The 23,321-nt window shown below is 45.7% G+C and overlaps 1 protein-coding gene across 1 annotated transcript in view; it reads left to right on the top strand.

The window, feature by feature from the left end:
- Positions 1-23,321, top strand: part of SPATA1 (spermatogenesis associated 1) — a 394,319-nt gene that overhangs the window by 140,628 nt on the left and 230,370 nt on the right. Inside the window, exons 3-4 of the mRNA XM_085602111.1 lie at positions 353-470; positions 22,781-22,834. Coding sequence (XP_085458237.1) covers positions 353-470; positions 22,781-22,834 — 172 coding nt within the window. The remainder of the gene's footprint in view (positions 1-352; positions 471-22,780; positions 22,835-23,321) is intronic.

The following is a 23,321-nucleotide window of genomic DNA, read 5'->3' as shown; positions in this document are numbered from 1 at the left end:
TCCTCAATGTGGGAACAAACCATTTGCTACTTCTCTTCTGATTCACGAAGATCTAATCCCCAACAATGCATTCCTTCACGGGACAAGACTACCTTCTTCCGCACTCCCCTGCTGTCACATGGAGAACCACCTCACTGCAGGCACATCATCCTCTAGATGTGAGACATATGTACTCCATGACCTGAGACTTAGGATTCCCTGTCCATCTGTAGGTATATAGAGGCACATGCGCCTGCAGATAGGAATTAAAAGCAAAGCAATTACTTTAAATACAGCATGTATTGCCGGTATAAAGCCGGTTACAATTTATGGTATGGTATTCCAAGTTGAATAATTAAATCTGGTGTTTTAGGGCATCGCCTGATATGAGGCTACGAGAACTGAGACAGCGACTGGGAGAGTTCCTTTGGGAAGATGTCTTGGCAGATACCTTTCTCTTTCTAAAATGTGTGGGAAGAAGTCTTGCTGTGGTAAGTGAAATTGTATATTGTCTGTGAGATCTCATATGAGACGATCAGAAGCCTTTGGACCTCTCAATAATGAATGTGTTGCCAAATGTATCTTCATACGTAGGAAGACTTTTAATATATTTACCGGTGTAGTGACTTGTAATGTAGGTAGTCCTATAGATCAACAGCTTTCTAGCTTGAGAAAATCCAGAGCAGGAAAGCAGGTGATTTGATTAGTTTCTGGATTCAAGGATACCTGTTTCACATATTTTGCTTGGTAGCATGTTGAATCAAACATAGGGACAACACATGAAAACCACAAACTCAATCTCTTTAGCTCTTGTACAACAGAACAAATATACGTCTTATCACATCTTTTGTGGAACCACAACTCAGTCAGTTGTCCAGTGTTTTGAAATGATTGACTTAATCAGTTGCCAGCCCTAAAAACTCCATATTTGCTTTTGTAATTATAGAAGATCAGCTGTGTCTCACAGCAGTTTGGATGTGGATTAGTCCTGTTGAAGAAAGATGATCTTTGCACTTAAAATATTGATCATAGAATATGAAATGAAAGAAGGTGATCTTACCCTCCATCCATTACTTATGCATTAAGGCATATTTTACTTGATCTGATGCCTCATAAACAAAGGGGTTCACAACCCTGCATCTGAACTCACTAAAATTATGGATACAAGACTAAGGGGCTTATTATGGCTTGCAAGGAGTCGGTGGTCCCACCCACCGTATTATGATAGGAGTGCCAGCCCGGCTGTTGGAATGTTCTCAATATTACTGCTACTTGTGCTGTGGCCCTGGAAAAGGGACACAGCACAAGACGCAGTGTTCTTGAGCACTTTCTGCACATTCATGCACCGTGTGCCAGGCACCATGTGGTGCCGGGCACACGGTGCATGAGTATACATGGGGGCACTACATGTGCCCTCAAGGCCATATTCCAGTGGTCCATGGAGGACAGGCGACCTGCTTGGGAAAGTCAGTGTCCATCTGCCTTTCCATGGTGTTGGTACTGCCATGAAAAGGCAATTGGAAAGGGACATCCCAATCCCTACAGCAGTGCCTGTCCAGGCACTGTCCCCATTGTTGCGATAGGATTCCTACCGCCACCCTGACAGGATCCTGGATCCTGTCAGAGGCGATGGTCTTCCCCCCACCCTCTGCTCTCCGACCGCTGGACCTTTGCCCTGGATGTCGAACGGACCGCCACTGACAGCTTGTCGGTGATTGTCCGCTCAATATCATAATGAGGGACTAAGAGATATTGCTGCATCAGCAGTACTTTCTTGTTCATAATACTTTCATTAACGGGGAGCTAATGATTTATGGCAGCTGATTAGCATGCCATGGTTAATTTGGATCTGTGAAAGATCTGAGAATTCTTGGCACAGGCTCCACCTTTGTGCCCTCAAATTAAGGGTCTGTGTATCCTGATAAAGCAAGATTGCAATAGTATCTAAAATCTTTTGACATTATGACCGCAAAAGCGAAATTTAGAGGAAATATTACTAGGGATATCCTTTGTGGGTTATGGTTTAAAAAAGCTCAAACTCATTATCAAAACATGGTGTGATCTGTGTTAATAATTTTCCGCAAATAAAACTGATTACATTTTAAGATAGCAGGGGCTGTATTATATATATATATATATATATGGTACACTATCCCTGTTTGCGCAATGGTGCATCTTTAAATAGGTGCGCCATCCGCAAACAGAAAAGGTGTACCGTATTACCATGCAGTCCTGAAGGCAGCGCATTTAAATGAAATTCGGAGCAGCTGCTTTAAAGCTGCTCCATGTTTCACTGTGTTGGTGGCATCCCGACTGCACTTTATAGAGGTGAGAGAGATCCCCTTGCAGGTGGGTGCAGTGAGTGACTGCAACCACCTGCAAGGGGATGTCTGGCGGGATCCATGCACCGCCAGAGCTTCAAAATAATGTGACACTCCGGTGGCGTAAGCCTCTCATAAATAAGCCCCATAGAGTGGACTTTGGCTTCTTCCAGAGGAGTATTTTACTTGCTTTGATATGTATGCGGGACTATGTTACATCTCAGTTTTACAGTGCCAGGCTTTTTCACAAAAAATATTGTGTGACCTCAAAATACCAGCGAGACCTATAGCATTGGCATTGCTTGTATCACTCGCTACTGGCAATTCCACTTGACATTTCGCACTTGTTAAATGCACTGTTGATTTCATTGTATATGTATGTCGAGGAGTTCCCATCACCTTTTTTAGTTTCATGCCTCCATAACCTGTTGATCAATGGCCTAAGACATATGTGCTTGTAAAAGGCTTCCCCACAATCGTTAAAAATTAACAGGCTTATTTACAAGCCCATTGCGCTGCCGATGCATCACTTTTTTTGATGCAGAGTGCAGACCCACATCAACGAGGCCACACAACACCACTTTGTTTGGCTTTTCATGGCTTCGTAGTTAGGAAGTAATGCAAAGCAGAGCACGTCACTGTGTTGCCTTATACTGCATCAGAAAGGGGTTTCATGGGCACGGCAGTGGGTGTTCCCACGCAACACCCATGAATTTTGCCGCATTCCCAGATTTATAAGGACTTAGAAACCTGGGAATGCGTTAAAAGCATACACCTCCCCAGGGGAGGCATAAGGAGGAGAAATAACTTTATTTCCCCTTGTTTTTTCCTCTTTCATTGTGTGCTGCATTAGGCAGCACACATGGAAGGAGGAAAACACCTACATTGATTGTTTTTGTGCAGGAAGGAGTCCCTTCCTGCATAAAGACAACCATTCCTACAACGCCCCATGGTGCAAGGGTGCCTGTGTTGGAGCAAGGCCGCCAAAACAGCGCCAGCGCAGTGGAAAAGGGCAGGAATGCGCTGTATATCATAAATACAATGCATTCCTGCCCTTTCCTTTTAACGCAGAGCCCGAAGCAAATGCCTCCAAAATGCAGGGCATCTTGCACATCGGACTCACTGTTGCCATGCACCATGTCATGCGGTGGCCTGACGGTGGTCTCGGCGCTCACATCTTGATCCAGCGGTCGGATCACCAGGTATGTGTGTGGTCGGACCGCCAGAATGTGACGGCAGTCTCACGGCCGCCAAAGTCGCAGTGAGGCCCTTACTGCGCTGCCTTACATCAAAAACTTGTAAATGGGGCCTCAAATCCTCTTATTGCGCACTAACACTTTCTACTAGCAAAGGTGAAATGTAAGCACCTCCTAGTAAGGAGGGAACCCCAAAGAACGGGAAATGTAAAGAAGCATAAGGATTTAAAGTAAGTAAAATTTCAGAAAATAAAGATTAGACCTCCACTCAATCGACAAATTTATGATCTTAACCTGCAAAATCCTGCTTTATTATTGCGCTATGTCGCTGACAATCTCTTTCATGCATTTAATGTATAGTGTAAATTATCTTCACTTTATCACCCCTCATGAAATGAAATTCAGTAACATGTACCTGGAGAAGCATATTTTGTTTTCCATAAAGATACATTGTCTAAGAAATTTGTTATTTTTCTGTTTGGGGCATTGTCAAATGGGGTTACAGTAAGACTTGTGTAAGTGACATTTTTAGTTAATTAACATGTTCATTCCTAAAGTAGATGCATACAAATACAAATGTTGCATTTGTTCTTAAGTCTTTACAGGGTAATCGTACAGGAATGTTTTGATGCTGGGCGCCATTGTATTCAGACAGTACAAACACATGGTTCAATGAGAGACCACAGGGACACATCAGCCAGGCATGCTGGGGCCTGTCCAGCTCTCTTTCAGGAGAGATAACAATAGCAGCTGTCAGCAGAGTAGATCCTATTCAAACTATGTTACACTATTGATTACAATTCAAACAAAAAAGGGTAATGCCTGCCAAGGTTTAAAGAGTCATTTCAGTAATGAGGCAGGCTTACTTTCATCACAGGTAAAGTGTGACTGCAGGACATCTATACCACTTAGGATGGCGAGTAAGTTGCTTCAGAACTTGCTTGAGTGTCCCGGTAATCCTATTGATAACTCCTCCCCACTGGAGTTATCGATAACAGTTGTACTGGTAACTCTAAGGTTTGAAGTTACTGAGGGAGTACAAGTGGGACCCTGAGGGTTCCCTTAAAAATTAAGAATGAATTGGAAATCAGTATTTTCCAGCCCTTTTTCGCCAGTAGTTAATTTCTCATATTGCCACAGAGTTTCACCTGGATATTTGAATGCTTCTAGCAGCCAGAGCTTCAAGGTGAACCAGGTCAGATCTGCGGTGTTCACGGGGATCTCAGAACTCCGGTGGGGCCCTTAATACGCCTCGTGCAGTGTGCGACTGCGTGCCTCATTGAGGGGCATCCTAGAACAAATATTGTACTTTTGAACTTGCTGATACACTTGCTCTGGTTTAGAGATAGGCGCTCTGTTTGCTCTGATGTGGCAGCAGAGTTCTAAACATAGCCAAAAGAGTATAGGAGGAACCAAAGAGATGCTAAAACATTTCAGCACACTACCATTACAAGCATCTTTCCTTGTTTGCGCACAGTTTATTATTTTACTTTTTTAACTTTATTTATTTACTTTATTTTACTTTACCCACGCGGAGTAAGGGCATGTTGCTTTTTAGAAATCTGATCAATAAAGTGTATGCTGCACACAACTAGCAAAACAGTATTAGTCAGAGACGCTATGACTTGGTGCCTCTCCTATTTTTAATGTTTTGTTTTTCATTCTGCCATCTGCACCTTTGACTCCATTAATTTGTGTTTAAATCACTTACGGTACCTACTATCATACTCATGAAACCTACTTGTATAGCGCACTGCCACCCCATCCTGGCACTTTTTACTCATTCCGCTGAGGAACCCTTCCTGGCCTTTCCCTGTGAAATGTCCACTCCTGGACACCCCCATGGTGAAGCCAGGCATCCCAGCGCTGCTGGGGCCGTTGTGGAGATTAAGCAAGCTATTGCCCAGAGTTGCAGCGTGGGACCCATGATTAGAATAGGCACCGAGGCGAGAATTATCAGGTCCGAGGAAATTGAATCCAAGACCCGCCAAGGCGGGGGATTGAACTCTGGTCCCGGACCAGAACTCTGCTTCAGGGTAGGCCTGGGCGGCAAATCCCGTTCCGCTCGCGGAATTTGCGGAATTTGCGTAATTTCGCGTTCCGCGGAGAACGCGAAATTGTTTAAAAGTCTGCTTTCCGCGATTTCGCGAAATTTTTGCTTGTTCGCGTTCTCAAAATGCATGTTCGCGAGATATTTCTCCTCGAGCACGCAAACAGCAATTGCGAACAGGAAAAAAGCATCGCGAACAAGCAATTCCGCGTGTTCGCGGAATTTCTGCGTGTTCGCGGAGATTTTTTACCGTTTCGCGGAGATTTGCGTAGCGCAATTACGCAAATTCCGCCCACCCCTACTTCAGGGTCTGCCACTCTAACCATTGAGCCACACTTCTCCACAACAGCAAAGCCCTTTGAGGCGTACTCGCATGTTGGAATACTAATAGTATTTCTATACTCGTCTATTATGTACTCTCACATGCCTTTGAGAATTGATCACTAAACATCTGCAAGCGTTGCAAAGCCAATAGGTCTGGCCAAGGGAGTACAATAATACAAAAGACCCCAGTTTGCCACACCCTTCAGCCATAGAACTTCACTGTATGGGGCCTAACATGTCTAACCATCTGGTTCGAAAAAGATTGAGGGCGTTATGACCCAAAAAACCTGATGTCAAAGTAGGTGCATACTTTCTCAGCTATATCAAAGCGCTTTTTCGGCGAGTAGCACGCTACTCCGGAATCCATAAAGGATTAGTGTTGAATAAGTGTAGTGAAATATGAAAGTCATTTGAGTGGTGGATAGGTTATTTGGATTCAGAAGGTTTCAGAAGGATAGCAGAGGGAAAAGGTTTGCATTTATATAGCGCTTGTTACCCCTGATGGGGTGTTGAAGTGCTTTTTTGGCGAGTAGCACGCTACTCCAGAACTCATAAAGGATTAGTGCTGATTAGTATATTGAAATATGAAAATAATTTGAGTGGTGGATACTAGTCAGTTATTTGGATTGAGAAGGACAGCAGAGGGATAGAAGAGGGAAAAGGTTTGCATTTATATATTGCTGCCACCTGCAACACATTGCATTAAAAAAGAAACGTTTTTTGTCATTAGAAGCATGTTAGGAGGACCGATTATCCACCTCAAACTTGTTGGTTAGCTCAATTTTCAGGCAGCACACAACAGTCATCACAGAGTGCACAGATACCCAGCATCTCATTTCACATGATAAATGAGGACCTCACTTAACCAAGGCACCTATGAAATGCTATTCCAAAACTGTTTTCTACCAGGGCACATTATGTGGAGTTAATATCCTGTTGCAAAAACGGGCATAAGAGGGAAACTCATTCTTTGCTATGTTCCCAACACACTTGTTAGACTTGTCATCCTTAGGGTGGTCTACCCTCAAACTTTTTACTTGCTTACCTCCTCTTCTTGCTGATTCTTTTTGTTGGCCTTAGGACTCTGCTAACCAGTGGTAAAGTGCACATGCTTCTCCCCTAAACATGGTAGCATTGGTGTATACACAATAGGCATATTTAATTTACTTGTTAGTACCTTGTAAAGGTGTATACCTTATACCCAGAGCCTGTAAATGATATGCTACTAGGCCTGTAGCACTGATTGTGCTACTCGCACAAGTAGCCCTTTAAACATGTCACACGCCTGCCGCTGCAGAGCCTGTGGGTGCAGTTTTACTGCCACTTCGGCTTGGCATTAAAAAACTTTTGCCAAGCCTTCAGCTTCTCTTTTGTTACACCAAAGTCACCCCTAAGGTAGGCCCTAGGTAGCCCATAGGGCAGGGTGCTCTGTAAGTAAAAGGTATGCATGTTCTGGTATTGGAATACACCTAAATTAGTTTTTAACTACCATGAGGCCTACTCCTCTAATAGGTTAACATTGGGAATCCCTTAATACACTTTTACGCTTTAATTCCAGATGAGAAAAGAGTAGAGGGGCATGTTTCATATCTTTGGAATGGTAATGATAAATCCTCTTTACTGATAAAGTTGGATTTAACAATACCATCCTAGAAATGCTACTTTTAGAAAGTGGACATTTCTCTGCTCTGGCAGCTCAGTGTGCCTGCAGCCTGTCTCCAATACATATCTGGGTTGCGTGACAGTTACACTTTGTGCATTCCCTATATACAGCCACAAAAGCAGGAAGTTTAGGTGTGTCTGAGTGCTCATCTGCATTCTAATGGCTCTTCATAGGCAGGAAGGGATGAAGTGGCTGACACTTACACCTGAAGAGGCAATTCCCTATCCCCACACAAAGGGCTGATTACAGCCTACTGATAATATGGAGTCAGGGCTGGGAGGAAAGGGCCTTTGTGCACTTCATAGACCCTTCTTTGAAGTCACCACCACTTCAAAGGCACAGCTGGGTATAAGTACTGGGTCTTTGACCCCACCAAATCAGACACTTCGGGATCTACAACTAGACTCTTTCAGAAGAACAGCTGTGCTGCATCAATGACTTACATTCTGCTGGACTACTGACCTGGAATGCTTGCTTTTCTGTTGTGCTGCCATGCTGCCTGCTGCTCTCTGAGCCTGCTGAGGAGAGCTGGACTTTGCCTTGCAATTGAAGTGATCTCCAAGGACTTGTTGTATTGTCTCCTTTTGCTTGAGACTAAGGGATATCAAAGTCTATACCCCTGCTCCTGTGCCTGGTTAGCAATGGAAGTGGACCCAGATACTTGCAGCAAAGAAATCAATGCATCTCCAGTCTGCTTGGAGCAGAACCGGCACATCAACCCTGCTGTAGGAGTAAAATTGGTGAATTGCACTCTGAACCACCGCATGGCATGGGGAACCACCGGGTTGGATTCAACGCATTGTCGCCACTGCATGGAGAAGATAGACACATCGCCTCTCCAGCGTCGACTAACCCAGTGCGTCGCATTCGGAACTGCTGCACTCGGAACCGGTGCTTCACTCAATGGACCTGATGCATCACCGCTTCTGAGTAGAGAAACCCTTCGCAACACCCATACTGTGTGGGGATCATCAACACATCTTTTGCTGTGACAAGAATTTAGGTACTATGCTCAGAGGGCCCTACATAGGTCCTGTTGCCAGCTTGTGCTCGATTGTGGACGGCCTGAACTCTTGCCTTTGTCCCGGTCGAGCGAGACCAGATATTCCCCATAGGCGCTTATTGTTTAAAAACCCTAAAACTCTTTTTATTCTTTATTGACTTCTACTCATTGGATTTTTGTCATTTTGGTCTTAATATATTTATGAAAGTATTCTCAATTTTTCTAACCCTCTGTGGAGCCGTTTTGTGGAGTTTTCATTGTGTTACTGTGTGTGTGTGTGTGTGATGCACAAATACTTTACACATTGCCTCTTTAGATAAACCTGACTGCTCTGTGCCAAGCTACCAGAGTGTGAGCTCAGGTTAATTTAGGGTGTGTATCTGACTTACTGTGACTAGGATTGTGGTTCCTGCTTGAACAGGGTGCATATCTCTGCCAACCAGAAACCCAATTTCTAACAATGCTTCTTATCACAATGACGCATAGTTTTATTTAAAAGCAGAAAATCATTTTCAAATTAAAAAGTAAGGAATAAACAAAGGGAAATGGTCCAGAAAGTCCCAAAGAGATACCTATTCACCGAAGTAATGTGGCAATTCTGTTTGGACTGATCAATAAATTGCTATTCAGAATACCTCCCTCTTCCCACGCATCTTACCTGCGATGCCGGCGACTTCACTGTAAAGATGAATCCCTGCTGCTGCCCGGGAACGACACTTCTTAAATGAAAACGACATGCTTGCTGCATCCCCAGATTCTGCACAGGCAGCTCCCGCAGGGCGTCATCTTGGAATGAAGAACTTCGTAATTATCGGGCACCATTATGGCAAACTGTCATCATAGTTATAAGAAGAGGGGAACACGCGATGCCTTAAAATGGTTACATCAAATTGTATATAGTGATCATCCACATTCAAATGTTGTATTAGATTTTAGTCGGTCCCTATTATGACGTGCAGGGAAACCAGCCCCCAGAGCAAATCCTTCTAAACTGAAACCAGTTAAAAACAAATAATAGTAATAGTCCTAAGGCAGAAAGTGAAACAGGAATGTAGATTGAGGTAAAAAAAAAAAGAGAGGGGTGAAGGGACAATGGGCCGCACCTTAATAAATTATGCCCTCAATAGTAAAAAAAAAATCCCATTAACAAACCAGGAGCCCCTGTAAAATCTAACAATAGCTGTACTCCCAATGTATTAAATGGTCCCCTAATTGCTGTCTGGTCCTATGCCACTCAATAAGGTAATGCAGACCATATTTATCAGTATTTTCAGAAACAATCTAACAAGCCTCTCTTTTTGCCTGAGCTGCTCCACTCCGCTATGCCCTGGTCTAATTTTTCTAGAATTGTCCTTTCAAAATCCATTGGTCCATGTTCTATATCTCTGAACTGTTGAGCCAATTTGGTGATGTGTGGGTGGGGGTGAAGGTGCCGATATGTTCCTGCATTCGCACCTTGACCTTCCTTGTGACAGTCCTCATGGTCAGACCGATATAGACGAGGGTGCATGAGCATTTCAAACTGTAAATAACAAATGAGGAGGTACAATTAGTCATTTATTTCTGATACCAAATGTTGCTGTCACGTAGAGTTACTTATTTAGTTTGCTTGGTAAGTTTACAAACATTGCATCCTTCACAAGGGAAATGCCTTCTCACTGGAACCAAATGCTTATCAGGTTTCCTGGTTGAGACGCATTACCCAGTATGGACTAGCTTATCCTTCAAATCAGCTAACTGCCGGAAGGCAAAACATGGTCTCTGAAGAGGGTTAGAGCCCACATTTGCCAGTGTTTCTGAATTATATTCCTTTTTATGAGTAGACAACCAATCATATGTCAACACCACTGTGAGAAGCTGGCCTGGTATATGATGTCCACTAATGTAAGTTGGCACCTTGCACCCGTCCAGACAACCCTTATGGTGATTTAAGAAGCCTCAGACAACCTTAGAAAGCTATCTAAGTGGTAGCTGTGGAGAGTAGCCTTCAGGCTTAGTCTTAAAGGAGTGTAAAGCATCTTGTATTACCAGAATGCAATCTTATATTGTAGATTAAATGAAAAGGAACCACATCCAGTATTTATAAAAATATGTATTTATTATATAATTCTATCTAGTACGTTACAGTATCTCCTACACGGAGATAAGACACACAGCACACAATAATTTAGCAAAGAAATCAAAATAGATAGCACTAATACACAGTGGGCCCTGGGGGGGACCAAACCATATACTAAGAAAGGGGTATAAGAACCACGACTCAAGTTATGACAATGTTGAGATAATGTAGAATTGCTGAGGACCCACAGAAGAACGCAAGGTAAGTAGATAGGGACCCCACAGAGAGCGTGTGCAGTGTGTGAACACGTCCGTGTGCTCCATTCAAGTCTATATGCAAGTCGTGGTTGGAATTTTAAAGACCAGGGACCCTTCCCAGTGGACCATGAAGATAACCCCATGGAAGACAGAAGGTTGGAGAACCACCCCACCCGTGGATACCGTGGTACCCAAGTTACCTATCCCAAGGGAGCCGGCTGCATAGGTGTGAAGTGGCTTCGGAAACCGCAGTCGAACCCAATGGAGGACTTCAGGAAAGTGCCGGTGCTGGACGAAGAAAGAGTGTCTGGAGGAATCCAAATGTGGATTCTGGAAGGGGAGTACCTGAAAGCAGAAGGGACAGTGTCTATGTCACTCCACAACAAAGGAACCAACTTTTAGTTCCATCAAGCTGCACTGCCACATCGTCGCCTGAATCTAATGAAATAAATTCATCCATTTTAAACAACTTTTCCCTTTTTTCCTTTTACTCCATCATTTCCATCCTATCTTTTGATTGTTTCAATTCATTTTACTCAATGCATGTTAACCATCGCTGTTCAACATAAACTCAGAAGCATGAGGTGGGTTCCATGTCATGATTTATTTGCTAAGCCCAATGCATTTCGGGAAATAAAATTCCCTTCGTCAGGGACATCTGAAAATACAAACAAATGTGCATACTTAAAACCAATTTTTCCCCATCAGACATTTCGTTAAGGATTAAACAATTAATACCATTTTTTATACTGAGTCTCTCAATGGTCCACTCGCCAATGTTCAAATTTATATACAACTTCATTTCACAGTGTCTATGTCACTCAGGGGTGACCAGGAGACTTGGAAGACAGATTCCCTTTGATATCGGGTGCTTCAGGTAAGATGACTGTGACCTTGACTCTGCAGCTGTGAGGACCAGGCAATGCCGAGGACAACCAGGACCTGTATACATGCAGTCCCTCAAAGGATGTCGAGTGCTGAGGGGTCGGTGTCCGGCAGGAGCACCAACAAGCCGTGAAAAATGCAACCCATGCAGGAAATCAAGAAGGTGCACGGTTGGGGCCAGGAAGGTCCAGGAGACCCACCACAAGCAGGCAAGTCAGGGCAGGCCCAAGCATTCAGGGGAGCCCAAGGAAAACAAAGGTGACCCTCAAATGGACCCATAGGCTAAAGGCACAGGAGTCGCAAGAGGACCTCAAGCAGCTCACCAAAAGACGCAGACCACGATGCACAAGATGCAGCGTTGCTGAAGATTCTGGTCACTGGAGGTGCTCGAGGTTGGGGCTACTTGCAGGCCAAAGATGTTCTTGCAAAGATGTCAACAAGCCTTTTCAACTGCAAAGAGGACACGGTACCCAGGGGTTTAGTTATTGTAACCCTCACAAGGACTACTGGCTTCCAACTTGATAGGAGGGGAGAGCAGGCCTCTGGAACTCAGGAAAACCACCACAGGTGTCGCAGAGCCCACGGAGTCTGGAGGAGCTCGGGATCTGCTGACCGGTCGTCTTCGTTGCGGTGCCTGCCAATGCGGGGGAGTAACTCCTTCACTCCAAGGGAGATTACTTTGGTTGTCCATGATGCTTCACAGACCTTGAAGGTTCCTTAATGATGCACAGGCACAGACGATGCAGCAGACTGGAAGGGAGACGAAGTCAGGTCCAAACGAAGTCCAGAGTGTCCAGACGGTAGAAGTGCAGTGGTTTCAGTTCTTTATCTTATCCCACGATGAATCTAGGGACCTAGACCCAGGTAAGCCCTTAAGTCCCCTAAGGAAAGGGTTGGGAAGATTCAGGGGACCCTCCCAGGGGAGGGTCTGGACAGGGAGGAGGTTACTCCCATGTCCTTTGTCCAGTTTCATGCCAGAGCAGGATCCAGCGGCTCCCAGGACTGGTTTGAACTGTACTATGCACAGGGACACCAAATGTACCCCTCATGCAGACTTTCAGGCGCTGGCAAGTGCACCCACCAAGCCCTAATACACTAAATCCTGTCTGGGATGTGGTCACACCTTCCTGGGACAGGATGCCTATTGTTCTGCCTTCCCCTGCTCGAGGTGGGCTCAGCAGCAGAAGGGTAGAAATGTGTCTCTGGTCAGCAGCAACCATTTTGTGCTTTCCGGCACTAGAACGCTGGTACTGGGAACACTGAGAGCCTAACAGATGGCTCTTCCAGTGCTTGGAATCATACCTCCCACACCGTTTATGGGGGGTATGATTCCAACATGTTTGACACCAAACTTGATAGGATTCATTGCAGCCGTTTTGAAGATGGTCATCGCACGATTACGCGATGCCCCTCTATATAGTATATGGCTGCTTCACTGACAACCCGGGAGAATGGACTCGGTAGGCTGCAAGGTGTCCTGCTCCTGCAGGGGCACCCTCTCACTTAGAACCAAGCACACTGCCCTCAGGATTGCAAAGGCCTGCTATAGGGGTGACCTATAGGTTTTGAGTGCAGTGACCCTTAGATATAGTAAACCTATATGTTTAGTAAGTGGTGCATGCACCAACTTACACAAGCTGCAATGGCAGGCCTGTAGTTCCACTTTGAATGGTCTCTCATGGGTGGCATAATACATGCTGCAGCCCATGGGAGACCTCTGGGGTACCTATGCCCTGGGTACATGTGAACCATATACTAGTGACTGACAAGGGTAGCCCAGTATCCAAAATGTGGTGGCCAACTGACGCAGCCCCACTCCCTAATACTGTGGACACTGCAAAAAATCTCGGAGTACGATTTGATACCTCTCTCTCTTTTCATCAGCAGGCCATGTCGGTTGCAGGAACTTGTTTTTATTGGATAAAAACTCTGAAAAAATTATTTGAATTCCTACCTACCACGGGCCCCAAGTCCATGGCAGTGGCCACAATTCTTTCACGACTGGATTATTGCAACAGTCTCTATGCAGGCATAAAGAAAAGTACTCTAAAAAGGCTGCAGACTGTGCAAAATGCAGCGGTTCAAATGGTATTGAATTTACCTAAAGGGTCCTCAGTATCTGAGGCTCTTCAAACCCTCCACTGGTTACCCATACACAAGAGAATTCTCTTTAAAGTCCTTGTGATTACCTTTAGAGCTGTAAAACAAAGTGGCCCCAAGTACCTCAGGACTAGATTAAAAATTCATGTACCTGTTCGTAATCTGAGATCTTCTAAAGAAAATCGGCTAGTACCCCCACATTTCCATCTGAAGTCCAGAGGAGGAAAGTCCATGGCTGCTCTAGGAACTAAAGCTTGGAACTACTTACCCACTTACCTGAGACTTAAACAAACAGAATCTATTTTTAAGAAAAAATTGAAAACTTGGATATTTACAGTTCCAGAGAGTTTGGCCCTTTCTCTTATCTAATCCATCCAACACAGTGACACTAGAGACTACTTTCCTCTGACACTAGCCCTCAGCGCCAAGATGCTCCATTGGAGTGAAAGCCTGCGCTTTATAAATGTGATCATTCATTCATCATTCATTCATTCTTAGTACATAACATAACAGTTTAGGGAGAAAGCAGATAGACCGGGGTCCTGTTGAGCAGGATCCCAGTCAGACTAGTCAAAAACAGCATCACATCAAGCAAAAAGTTGGGGTAACCATAAGAAGCAGATCCTACTTTCGTACAACCACTGTGACACATTTTTTGGCTTTGACACTTTCTCCATCAAGGTATCTCTTGAGTATTCAATGCCCCTAGCTTTGCCTTGTTCAGAAACTTCCTAGGATAAGCTTGTCGAGCCAAACGTTCTTGTATGACCTGAGACTGTTCCATGAAAGTACTTACCTCTGTACAGTTACAACAGTGATGAAAGAATTGGTACACTGGGAGATTATCCCTTAGTGCCTGTTAACGAAATGAAATATGTGCAACAGCAAATTTCTATCTGTGGGCTTCTAATAGACAGATGTAACTAGATGGGAGTATTGTTACACCCATACATCAGATAAATTAAAATACCCCCCACTTTGAACCAAAGCTCTTATATGCGCGACCTACCACCCGTGAGCAATGCCAGCTGCGACTGCATGGTACAGTTGGCTTACACCCAACTGGTACATTTAATTTACTTGTAAGTCATTAGTAAAGTTGTACAATCTGTACCAAAGACCTGTATATTATATTGTATTAGAGGGCCTGCAGCACTTATTGTGCCACCCACTTAAGTGACCCTTTAAACATGTCTCAGGCCTGCCTTTGAAGCTTGTGAGTGCAGTTTTAAACTGCTATTGGCTGTTGACGACATAAAGAATACATATTTTTCTGCACGAGGATTCCATAGAAAATGAAATGACAATGACTTTTTTTTTTATAATTCTTTTTATTAAACATTAATCGACATGCAGTATTCAATACAGAGGAATCAAGTACATTACAATCAGTGAAGGGAACAATAGAGAGACTTCTATGTCAGGGCACTGTAAGTACAGGTTATGGGGTGAAGGGGTCGTCTGAATCAGTGCTAAGTGGTAGGTTGCACATATATCCTCGTTAGGAGTTCCAGGGGGTTCATATTTTGGACCATTTTTTAGGGCATCCCCGGGCTGTATACACAGTCTTTTCTCTATACATACCCCATTCTAGGTTTTCTTTCCAGGCCTCTACTTTGGTTGGCTGCGATGCTCCCCACAGTTGTGCAATGTTCCTCTTTGCCAGCATTAATCCTAATGTGACCCATTGCGTGTGGTGACTATTTAAATCTGTGGGTTCCCATATGTTCAAGAGGCATCTACGTGCTTCCGGGCGGAGGAAAAGTGTGAGCACTTCGCTTAGAATGTCATGGATTTTGCGCCAGTATGATTGTATGTACTCGCATTCCCATATTATGTGTAGGAACATGCCTTCTTGACCGCATTGTCTCCGACAATCTCCTCTGTCAGCCCTACCCATGCGTACCAAACAAGGCCCTGTAACATATACTCTATGAGGAATTTTGAGTTGAACTAGCCTGACCCTAGCCGAGATTGCTATCACTCTTGGGGAGGACACTGCTTCCTACCAATCTTCATCGTCTAGCTCAATGCCATCCCGCACCCATTTCTCTCGCAGGGTCCCGAGGGGGTCTGCCATATTATTGATCAATTTTTTTTAGGTTAACAATATGGCTTTCTCCGGTAAGTGACCATCCATCAGCCTATCCTCCAGTGGAGAGGGTTCTAGAGGGGAGGATCCTTTCGGGAAGTGGGACTGTAGTGCATGACGGATTTGAGTTTATCTTAAGTGCTCTGAGTCAGCTAACTCATGTTGTTGTTGCAAAGAAGCAAATGTCTTCACTGCGCCATTCTCCCACATATCTTTGACCTGTGAGATCCCGATGAGTTCCCATCTGTCGAATCCCTTCGATCTCCACAAGTCACCCAATTTTTCAGAGTCCCATAAGGGGGTTGCCAATGTGAGTGTTCGCTCCCAGCCCAGAGTTTTGTTAACGGTGTGCCATATTCGGACCAAGTGGTCAGTTGGTCTAGTCAAGGGGTATTGTTCAGGTTTAGAATAGAATGCCCTACTGTAATTCCCTCCCGGCAGAAGCCATCTGTCCATGGCATAGCTCGGATCATCCGGTCGACCATAGGTGCCATGATTAATGGCTGCAAGGTGTGCTGCCCAGTAGTATTTTTTTATATCTGGGAGGCTAATCCCCCCGTCATACCAATTCAGTGTGAGCTTGGGCAGTGCTGTGCAAGGTTTCCCATCCCACAACAAGTCTCTCTGTAGGCTCTCAATCTCTTTGAAGTATGTCGCTGGAACAGGATCTGGTGAGTTGTGCAATGCATACAGAAAACGTGGCAGCGACATCATTTTGAAAAGGGATGCTTTGCCCAATAGCAAGAGCGGAAGAGTTTTCCAACTTGCTATATCACGTTTAAGCCTATGCAGCTGTGGGAGAAGATTATGGTTAAAGCGGAGTTTGTGGTCTAGGGAAATAAAAATACCCAGGTATTTGAAGCCCACTGTGTTAATTTGGATTGGGCAGCCATGTGGTGGAGTGGGTGGGTCTCCATTGAGGACATACAGAAGGGATTTACTCCAGTTGATGGAGAAACCAGAATATCTGCCAAAGATTGCCAAGATGTCTAAAACACACACCAATGACTTCCTCGGGGAGGCTAGGAATAACAGAATATCATCGGCGTAGAGAGAGATACGGTCCTCCCAATCGGGGGACCAACGCAGACCTCATATTACTGGGTCCTGACGAATCCATTGCGCAGGTGGTTCCAGTGCGAGGGCGAACAGGAGAGGAGAGAGAGGGCATCCTTGACGGGTCCCCCGACTCAGTGTGAATTTGTCCGACTTCTTATTGTTGACCACGACCTGTGCTAGGGGCTCTGAAAACAAGATCCGTACCCACTGGATGAATTCTGGACAAAATCCCATTTTCGCAAGTACTGCCAATAAGTAAGGCCATTCAATGGTGTCAAACGCCATGGTTGATCTTATGATACAATTATGGCTTCCTCTTTGAATCGTAGCCACTCTCCCCACTACCCCATGTACTCTGTGTAAGTTCAGCACCGTTTTACGGAGTGGCATGAAACCTGATGGTCAGGATGGACTAGACCACCAATTACTTTGACTAGGCGGTTTGCGAGAAGCTTGGCCAGAATTTTGGGCTCTGCGTTTCGGAGGGAAATTGGCCTGTACGAGGCGCAGTTGGTTTTGGGTTTACCCTCCTTATGTATGGTGACCAGCGTGGCCACTCTTTGAACCAGTGGCAGTGTTCCTAACTCCTTGCTCTCTTCAAACATGGCTTTCAGGTAAGGGGCTAATTTGTCGGGCTTAAGTTTGTAAAATTCAATGGGTAGGCCATTGGGGCCAAGGGCCTTTCCGGAGCGCAGTGATCTAATGGCCTGTGCTATTTCATCATTTGTCAATGTACTTTCTAAGAAGTGTTAGTCTTCCTCTGACAGGGTGGGGAGCGCTATGTCAAGCAGTAGATCGTGTGAGTTGTCTTCCGTGTATGGTTCACTGGTCATGTATACTGTCTTGAAGTGAGTTTCAAATTGAATTGCAATGTCTTTTGGATTGGTTGTGATTCTGATATCTGCACCTATTAGTTCCGGTACCAATCGACTAGCCCATTCTTTTTTGTAAAGCCAGGCGATTAGTTTCCCCGTTTTGTCTCCCAGGTCGTATATTCTGCCCAACTTTTCCCTCCCAAGACCTTTTCCTCTGTCAGTTACTAGAGCTTTGTATTCGTCTTGTTTAAGGTGTAGTGTATGGAGTCTCCCGTGTGTAACCTCAGTTTCTAATTCGTCCTCCAGTCTGCTGATTTCTGCCTCAGCTTCCACAATCTCTTTCTGCCTGTCTTCCTTCATCCCAGCAATTAGCGACAGTGCTTGTCCCCGGATTACTGATTTAAACGCCTCTCACAGGTTCTGGGAGGAGTCCACCGACCCCTCATTTTCTTGGAAATAAGTGTCAATGGCAGTGAGTATTGCTTTACGGATTCCAGGGTCTCGGAGATACCACGGGTTGATGGGGGCAATTCTCCCCGCCCATGCCAGGCTGAGGACTATCTGAACCCATGACGGGGAGTGGTCGGAGATTCCCCTAGCTAAAGGCCTAATTTCGTGGATGTTAGCAGCTTGCAGAGCTGGGACTAGGCTATAGTCTATACGGGAAAGGCTATGATGGGCCCCGGAGTGGAAAGAATGTTGGATTCTTTCTGGGTTGTACGTCCTCCACCCATCAACCAATCCCAGTGCTTCCAGGAAGTCAGGCAGCTATCGATTAGATGACCCAAACTCATGTGGTGGGTGCCTGTCTAGTGTGCCCGAGGCAGCTGAATTGAAGTCCCCCCCCGCTCACCAGGAGACCTTCCGGTAATGAGAGTAAGAGAGTACCTAGGTCTTTAAATGTAGTGCTGCGGAGGCCAGGTGGTACGTAGACTGATATAAGTGTTAGCGTGTAACCTTCCCATAAGCCCGTGACTCCTATGTACCTGCCCGGTCATCTGTTCAGGTGGAACTCACAGCAAGTGGAAAGGAGTTTCTCACCATAATGCCTTCTCCTCGCGAGCTGGTCGTGAGCCCCACATGTTCTATCACCTTGTAACCCCACCTGTTTAGTGCCTTACAGGAGTTTCCCACCAAGTGTGTTTCTTGAAGCATAATAACGTCAGGGGCCTGCCGCTTGATATATTGCATGATGACACTATGTTTGACTTTATCTCTTAGCCCGTTGACGTTCCAGCTCAGTATTTTAGCACCTTTGTCCCATTGTGTACTCATTTAGCCCAGAGTAAGTCCTAAATTCCTCTGTATAGATGTCAGCGTGGTTTGTCGATGTAATACTCATAACGTTCAACAAGTGTGGACCCCAAACCCAACACCCCCCTCCCTACCTCCCTCCCTGTGTCCCCCTGAAAAGGAAAATACAAACAACAAAAGAAGAACCCCAATAACTGTCCCTTCCCTCCCTAATACCCTGCTGCGTATGCTCAAAACTACCCACATCCCCAACTAGCAGAGCTCCTGTCGCCCAAAAACTCATCAACTGTTACTGGGGCTGTAGTATGGCTCCAGCCCTTACTAGAAGAGAGGCATGGTAGTATGTTATTGGTCCTGCAGTACCCTCCCTACTTGGTAGCCGCTACCCCTTAGTAAAAGAGCAAATATTATACATTACGAAGTGTTGCAATGAGTCTCTGAGTCTGTTGTCAGACGAGAGGAGTTCATTCTCCGCCAGTCACCAAGGTAGCTGGGCTCGTGGATCTTGATCTCCAGGATCGCAGACTTCTCTTGCCCGGTTCCACTCGGCTGTCTAGGGAGCTCGGCGGACTCACCCGGGAATCTCTCCAGTTATCTGCGGTTGCTGATATCATCTTCCATGTGGTCCCTTCATCTAGCCACGCTTGCACATCCAACGGGGTCGTGAAGAACCATGATTTTCCATTTGCCAGAACCTTAAGCTTTGTTGGAAAAAACATCATATACTTGATGCCTCTGAGTGCCCGTTTCACCCCGTCAAAGGAGCGGCGGTGTTGCTGGACCTTGAGGGTAAAGTCTGGGAAGAATCTGATGATTACGTTTTCATATCGGAGATCCCCCTGCAGGCGGGCCGCCTGCAGTGTTGCATCGTGGTCTCTGTAGTTGAGGATTTTGGCTATATTCGTCCTGGGGGCCGCTCCAAGTTTCGGCGGGGGGATCGGGGCTGTGTGACCTTTCCACAGTGAAGACGGCGGAGAGTCATTTAGGTTTGAGATAGTTCAGTATTAGATTTTCGGGGAATAGGTCCACACTTGATCCTTCCGCCCCTTCTGGAACCCCAACCTCTCGTTTGTTGTTGCGGCGGGCCCGCCCTTCCTGGTCCTCCATCATAAGAGCCACCTGACGGTGCTGATGGACCAGTTGTTGGACTCTTTCTTCCAGTTTCCAAGTTTTACTTTGTAGTGCTGTAACATTGGCTTCTGTTGTTACGCATTCTGATGTCTTGTTCATGTCAGCCCTGAGCAGATTCATTTAGATAGAGACTTTGCCGATTTTCGTTTCTAGTGTAGCGCCCAGCACTTGGATTGCCGCCATTATGGAGCTGAGCGATGGTTCTGGCTCACCCGTCTGGCTCCATCGTCTGGCATTGACTGTTTGGGGATTGCATATTTATCAAGTTTGTTCATTTGCACAGATGCGCCTCCCTTGGGCTTCATCGCGGTGGGAGGTCAGTCGATCGTGCCTTGGGTGCAGTTTGGTCACTTGATTATAAGTAGGTCTCAGACCGGACTGACTCACAATTTGGAAAGCCGGGTGGACTGTCGGCCGTTTCACAGTCTCATTGGTTGTAGATCAGTCACTGTCTTTTATCTCCCCCCACAATGCGGCCACTGAGGGCATCTGTATCTCTTGATGGTCTCCAAGGTCCAGTGGCACCTGGGAATCCTGCCTTGAGGGTAATATCTCACCCACCTCCAGATGCCAGTTGTGACGCATCCAGAGAGGAATCAGCACCCGAGGCTTCTGATGAACTGTTAGAGTGTGATGCCTCCCATTTGGTAGCCATTCCACATCAGCTCAATCCCAGTGGGGCCTCACTCGTGTTGTTTCCTCATGCAGGGCAGCTCACCAAGCTGTTGCCTGCGCTGCCTACGCCCCGATACTCTTGACCTGGCCCCAAGGTGGGTGCAGCTCCAAAACTGATCTGTCTCTGGATTGTTTCTGGCTATGGACCCCACGCTGCGATGAGAGTAGCAGGGGTCTCCACCCGGTGCCCACCAGAGATGGCAACGTAGTTTCCCTGGGCCAGGGCAGTGCCACGTGCACCCTGAAGGAGGCCCGCCACACCAGCAGCACACTGCCTGGGAGAGGCACCGTAAATGCCCTCAGCTTGTCTCCCCTGCTGTCTCCGGTTTGGCCAGATCTTGGTTAGTCCATGGGAGGGGGTGTCTGGGTGAATGGGGGGGTGCGCACCGTTGGAGGAATCTCAGTATATTATACCGGTCGGTATGTTGTGCAACACCTGATACAGCCGGCTCCTGTCACAAGTCTCTGCCGCCGAGGGTGCACTTTAAATGAATGGCAACCCGGCCCCGGGGCTTCTTCGTGATTCCTGCCCAATGGGTGGTGATATGGGCTCACATACACACAGAAGCGGGCGGGAGAAAAAAGGGGGGAAACTCCTTACCCCCGCTCCTATGCCAGCAGTTGCCCCATCGGTGTTCCTCGCTAGCACCCGGTCAATTTCAGTGATGAGCGCCAGGTCCGTTGGGGGTCTTCTTGTGTCCCACATGCCACTGGCCTCCGGTAGCAGCAGGTTCTGAGCTGGGTGAGGTGATCACTTGAGCGCCGCACACTCCCACAAGGCCTTTGCTCGCACACCGCTCCTGACTACGCAGCCGGGGAAGTTGGAGCGATCGAGGGCAGCAGCACCAAAGTTTACCACACCGTTCGGTGCGGCGTGTGTTCTGCCGGCACTGCGGTCACAGCAGCCTCGCCAAGAACGGATAATGCACGGATATTTAGGGGCTTTTGCTGCAACCCCGGTGGAGCTCCCTTTCTAAGCCGCCATCTTAGCCGGCGCCAGTCAACGCCCCCCGACAATGACATTTAATGATTATGAGCTTAATTCACAGAGCTACCTTTAAAAAAAAGTGCATTTGTTCAGTCACTTATTCTCAAACATAATTTACCTGTGAGGAAATTGACTTTCACACACGCATATATTGAACCCACAACGAGGTTGCACTTCCGGCATTTTAGCAGATTACATGAAATTTCTTATTCAGAGATGGAACCCTCCTGCAAGGAGCCCTGGTACCAGTTCCATGTGGAAATGACTTTATAGCACAAGGCGCCTGGAGAGAAAGGAGCAGTGGTGGCAGGGGACATAAGTATCGCAACAACATTGCAGAACTTGTACTCTACTCTTCATGAAATGCGATGGCTCTGGAGTTCAGGTTTACCCGAGGTGTGACCTGCTGACATTCACCAGGAAGAAATTGTTGGTTTAATAGTCGCACATCGCAGAATTCCGATCCCTGAACAAACAATGTTTGCTCAAGGAACAGAATTTATTAACCCACTTAAAATCAGGGCCCACGAGGGGGGAGATGTTTACCTGTGACAGCGCCTTACATTATTTTTCCATTGAAACACAATATGAAATGGTCCAAAACAAAAGAAAACAAAGCAGCAGTTAATGGCTTTCACTCTATTGCCTGGTTACCATGAGCTGAATGGCAAATGGTCACGTTCTTAAATTACACGTCCTTTAGCTTTAGTGGGCAGACTTTATCCTTGTGGCTTTGCCTCTAAGAGCCGGCATCAAGTTACTAGAGAAACACTTTGCTAAGCCCAGTTTACTTAATGATAGCCTACTGACCACAGCCAGCTATACCAGTTCATGGTATGGAGTTCTGAACCCTTTTAAAATGTGTATATTTGTGCACCGATGCCTATTAATATATTATTTAATACTGCCCCTGTCATTGTTTTCCTTAGGTAAAAAGAAAGCAAGAGAAAGAATTGAAACTGAAGTCGTTTGCTCCTCCATATGTAAGTATTATATGTGTAATGTTAGTGCATAAACATATTACTGTCACACCAAACACATCTGGAGGGTTCAAACACAGTTCTGGACAATGTAAAGGGAAAATAGCATTAAAATATGATGGGGACCATGATTTAGCTACAGCAAAATAGCATCGGAAAAAAGTTTGTTTTGAAAATGATTAAATTACTTTATACAGTCTTTCTATTGATGTCCTTTTAAAAAGGCTTGCGCCACGTTTATCTTTGCATTATGCACCCTGTGATGTGTGTTCATTAAAACCACCACACAACTCCACTTTTTTCACCAGCAGTAAAACAAATACAGAGTGAGATGGTGAATTTAAGGATATGGTGTGCACGATCCAATAAAAAGAAAGAAATATAACCATAAAAATAAAACTTGAGCAGGGGAAAAGGAGGTGGGTTGCATCACAGACGCCCTTCAGAACAAATCTCAGCATAGTTTATGGGTCACAGACCGCTCTGACTG

This window comes from Triturus cristatus, chromosome 4_2, assembly GCF_964204655.1.
Source record: "Triturus cristatus chromosome 4_2, aTriCri1.1, whole genome shotgun sequence".
Taxonomy (NCBI): domain Eukaryota; kingdom Metazoa; phylum Chordata; class Amphibia; order Caudata; family Salamandridae; genus Triturus; species Triturus cristatus.
The sequence above is the reverse complement of the archived record's forward strand: the minus strand, read 5'-3'. Positions and strand labels throughout refer to the sequence as shown.